The 4944-nt window shown below is 29.5% G+C and overlaps 1 protein-coding gene across 1 annotated transcript; it reads right to left on the reverse strand.

Moving 5' to 3' along the window:
- Positions 1–1116: 1116 nt before the first annotated feature.
- LOC120067391 (blue copper protein 1a-like) lies at positions 1117–2526 on the reverse strand. Its single transcript, XM_039018959.1, has 2 exons — positions 2355–2526; positions 1117–1457 (listed from the first exon to the last, which is right to left on the reverse strand). The coding sequence occupies exons 1-2, from the start codon at positions 2524–2526 to the stop codon at positions 1117–1119; spliced, it is 513 nt and encodes a 170-aa protein (XP_038874887.1).
- Positions 2527–4944: the final 2418 nt, after the last annotated feature.

Consider the following 4944-nt stretch of genomic DNA (forward strand, 5'->3'; position numbering starts at 1 on the left):
TAAATTTTTGATTTTGAAATAATTTGATCATTAAATTTTACTAGATAACAATTTAGTTCTTATACTTTCAAATTTGTAATAATTTAATCCCTACCGTTAAAAAAAATAATCAAAATTAAATGTCAAATTTTACTATTCTATGATGTAGACTTTGCATTTTATAAAAATATTGAGTATCTAATTAATTATCGATTTATTTATGCAAGAAATCTTATTAAATCTTAATACTAATTTCTAAATTAGGGACTAAATAATTACTATTTTATATACTAGGGACTAAATAGTTAAAAAATTTAAAGTACAGTGATTGAATTGTTACGTAGTGAAATTTAAGGACTAAATTGTGACATAATTGAAAATACATTGACTAAATCGTTAAAAGTCATTTACTTCTAAAGGAAAGTTGAGGGACTAAAAGTAATTTTTAATCTTTTTTTTTTCATCTTTTTATGACTTTCAAGTATCTATTTTATTTTATTTTTTTTAATTTTGAAAGGATCTATTTTAATTTCTTAGCCATAGATGTATTTCCTTTTAATTTTATAAACTTCCAACTTACATGTTTGAGTCTTTAATTTTAAAAGATTAACTCTTTCATATTTCGCTATCGGTAGGTTATCTGTAGTTTTAACAATAGATAAGTGACTTTGCACGTGTAAATTATGGTGCTAGTGTGTGAGTATGTATTATAGTAATTAATTCAAAGAATTCAACATAATGATAGAATAAACATAATAACCAAAGTGTTCCCTTTTTAAAAATTTATGAAAGGATTATAAAGTTCATTATTTATTGATCTTTGAATCTTGTGGTCGTTTTGTAAGAGGATAAATAGAAGACAGATTTTTGTTTGTTTTTTTCTAGATTTGAATGTGAAAGGAGAGATAAACTAAAATTGTAAATTAAGGATATAGAGGATTATTATCAAAGCAAATTTATTCCGTAAGATATAATTGATTGAAGCATGGTCTCAAATTCAAATGGAAAACTCATCAAATTCTTAAACAGTCAAATGCAAAAAACCAACCAAACAGAATCAAGTATGGAATGGGCTTAACTTAAACAGTAGTCAAATGCAAAATAATAAAATAGATAAAATCCCATTAATTAATTAATCTAAGGCATCATCATCCCAAGGACGGCAACCAGCAGGGCGAGGAAGCCAAAATGGGCGGAAACAACCGCTTTGGTGGCGGCAGATGGCGGCGGCGGAGCGGATCCACCAGGAAGTGGGGAATTGGCCGGAGCCATATTCATGACGGTAATGACGAGCTTCTGGCCTTTCCCACAGTGCCCTTCTTTGCCACAAATATACCATTTTTTTCCAGGTTTGGCGAGAACAATGGCGTCGTTTCCGGTGGTCAATGCATTCTGGCCGTCTTTTGGCACTGAGCAATCGTGGAAATCACTGCCGTTCACCTTGAACACATTGTGGTCTCCTACTGGGTAGTTGAAAACTGAAACCCAAAAGAATAATTCCATTTTAGCCGAGAATTACATGAATTGTGTATTATATTTTCAGTGTATATCCCCATTTTGAATTTTAAAGGTTACAATGTGTTAGAAATATAGTATTATCATTCATACCATAAACTCAATTATTATTTTCAAATTAAAATGTGAATGATGTAATGTATTGTGAATTATATAAGTATTCAAAAAAGAAATTCACATAAAGCATATAAATAAATAAATTAATAATAATTTATATTCGGCCAGAATAATTACACATTGTTTTATGGTTTATAAATATAGAATCCAATACATTTACAACAATGGTTTAAATTAAAATCCAATTGCTAAATATGCTTCTAAATACATATCTAAAGGTATGAAATGCAATTGTATTTTCATTAAATTCTTTGTTTTCAAATATATGATTTTAGATTACTTATCAAACAGATCTTGTATAACAATTTAAAATCTATTTGTTTATGAAAAATACACATCATTTTAGGTGCATTCTAGGGTATTGCACCATTTTTTAATGGCCTATCGAATTGTCTAACCACATTTTTTTAAGTGAAAAACTCTCTTCCTATTTAATAATGTTTTGAAGGTGTTTTTAAATTTTTTTTTATCGTACGATCTATTTAGTATACAATATTTTATTATGATAGTAGTTAGACTATTAAAAAAAAGGGACTTTTTAAATATAAAAAATATTTTAAAATATTTACACTTTATAGTAAAAAATTTCAAAAAATATTTTAAGGATTTTTTTATTTATAAGAATTTTTCTTAATAAAAATTAAAAAGAGATAATAATTATTGGAAATTATTTTTTATTTATAACTCTGTTTAACACAATAAAAAAACGTGAATAACTAAGTGAATTGAATAAAACGACTTACTGAGAATATCACCGACGTTGAACATTTTGTCATTAGCCCACAATGTATAATTGACACCAACATTCCAACCAGCATCATCTCCGACGGTGTAATTGGTGGCCAGAGCGGAGGGGGCAAAAGCGACCGCCGCAATGGAGAGGAAGACAAAGAGATGAGAAGTGGAGATGGCCATTGGAGAAGGCTTTGAAATGGGTTTTGTGTAGTAATTAGGAGTTAATTTGGGGTGTGGGATGTGATGGAAAATGAGGTTTGGGTTGGTTGGTATTTATAGATATATGTTTGTTTTAATGAGGGGAGCCGGCCATGGGCGGCCGGCTGTGGGCTGCCGAATGGGTTGGTATTTTGACAGCTTGTAGAGAAAAGCCAGAGCAATGCAAATGCGTAGAAACTTTCATGGAGATGTTTACAAAGGCATTATATTGTTACTTGTTAGAGCTAGCTTGTGTGTTTGTGTCTTGTGGTGTGATATAACGCCCTGTTTCATCTCTTGGATCTCCACGAGTTTATTCCCTTTTTTTTTTTCTTTAATTAAAAAATATTTTTAAATGTTTATGACTAGATTATTGTTTTTTTTTTTTTTAATTATAGGTTAAACAACAATTTTATTCCAAAACTTCGGTGTTATGCCCCGGTTTTAATAGATTATATCTTAGAAGGCTTCGAACCTTCGGCTAATTTGTGCTCAGTAGTATTAGAAATAATGAACTTACATATATATCTCCATAATGTGTAATATTATCTACTTTGGACATACATTCTCATAGCGTAGCTTTTGGTTTTACCTGATATCATTAGAGATAGTTGTTCTTCCTTATAAACTCGTGATTATTTCCTTATCTAGCAAAGGTATGACTTTAATTGAATTCTCAACAAGTAGTTTATTAACTTATAAAACATTGAGATGTTCAACATTTTCTAAATGTATATAGACCTATTTGATATAAAATCGAAAATTTGTGATTAATTTTAAGTCTAATAGGTCTGTGGTTTTCTATTTTTAAAAAAATGCTAGATACGATAATGGACTTTATTTATATATAATTGAAAATTAGAATTGATTAAACACTTTTTTTTAAGTCAAAGTGAGTGTAGCACAATAATAATCGAAATGTACTGTCTTCTTAATTTAAAATTGAAGCTTCAAATCTGATACATTTCATGCAACCATTCATTGTATTGAAAAATATATTTTAAAAAGTTTAGGACATAAAGTTTGAATTCGAAATAAAATTTGAAGTTGATATTATGATCTCTTTTGGTAATGATTTACATTTAAATTCTCTATTTTAAAAGTTATGCTTTACTTCACAATTTTTGGTACGTTTTTCGTGTTTTTCGAAGATATATTTTGAATTCCTAACCATATTTTAAAAATAAAAGAATTTTAAGAACTATTTTTCTATTTCAATATTTTGCTTAGATTTTAATGCTCATCTTTTTTAAGTGTGTGAAACAAAAGCTAATAAGTAATATATGAAGTGAAATTAGGATTTGTAATTTTGGAAAGAGGTTACTCGCACTCTATACGATTGGCTCATATGACGTCCTAGTAAATTTAGAGACAATAATAAACAATAGAGAATGGATAAAAAATAAACACAACAAGATCGGTAACCTAATTTGGTGGATAAAAAATAAACACAACAAGATCAGTTACCCAATTTGCTGATGAACCACGACGCCTGGAGAGCAGAGTGCCCATGAAACATATTCCACTAATATATAAAAGTCAACGATTGCAACATTGTACTTATCTGTAAAATAACAACGACTATATTGACACACGAACAACCCGACTTAGCTGATCACCTAGGTCCTCTAGATTTGAGACTTTCTCTTTAAACTTAGGCTTCCCCTAAGTATGTGAATATTAGTGTTGATAAAACACTTATGCACCCATTAAGTGTGTGAGACTCCTCACTCGATGATCATATCTTTCCTTTTACTTGTGAACTCCCTTCACATGAGAACTTAAGCTCCTTCTATGTCTTGAGAACTCTATTCTCAATGAAAGACACCTTAGGCTCACTCTAAGGCTTGAGAAATCCTTTTTGCTAAAGTTAAACAAAGTCTTAGGCTCCCCCTAAGGCCAATCAAACCTTTGTGAATGCAATGAGAACAAATGAAGAACACACCTCCAAAAATAATTCAAAGAACTTCTTCTCAAAAGCAATATAGTAATTGTAAGAACACTGTAAAGCTTCACACAACGTTCTTACAAATAATAGATGTGACAACCCTAGGACAAGGACTTTTTATGCTTAAATAGCACAGCGGAATGATGAAAAATATTCTCACATAAAATCATCAGCTTACCAAAAAGAAAATCATTTCAAATAAAATAATCTGCAGAATAAGTTAAATAAGGAAATAATCTGTAGAATAAGTTAAATAAGAAAAGAAATATTGTGCATATTTGACAACGGGAAGAACAACCTCGAAGACAAGGTCCACCAGAGGTAAAAATAGAGACAACTCCTAAAACTCAAGAAATTAATGTCAGGAACTTAAACAAATATATTTAGCCAATATCATATTCCTAATCGTGTATATAAACTATTTTTTCCAATAATATATCAATCACCATAAT

Source organism: Benincasa hispida, chromosome 12 (genome assembly GCF_009727055.1).
Source record: "Benincasa hispida cultivar B227 chromosome 12, ASM972705v1, whole genome shotgun sequence".
NCBI classification, from domain to species: domain Eukaryota; kingdom Viridiplantae; phylum Streptophyta; class Magnoliopsida; order Cucurbitales; family Cucurbitaceae; genus Benincasa; species Benincasa hispida.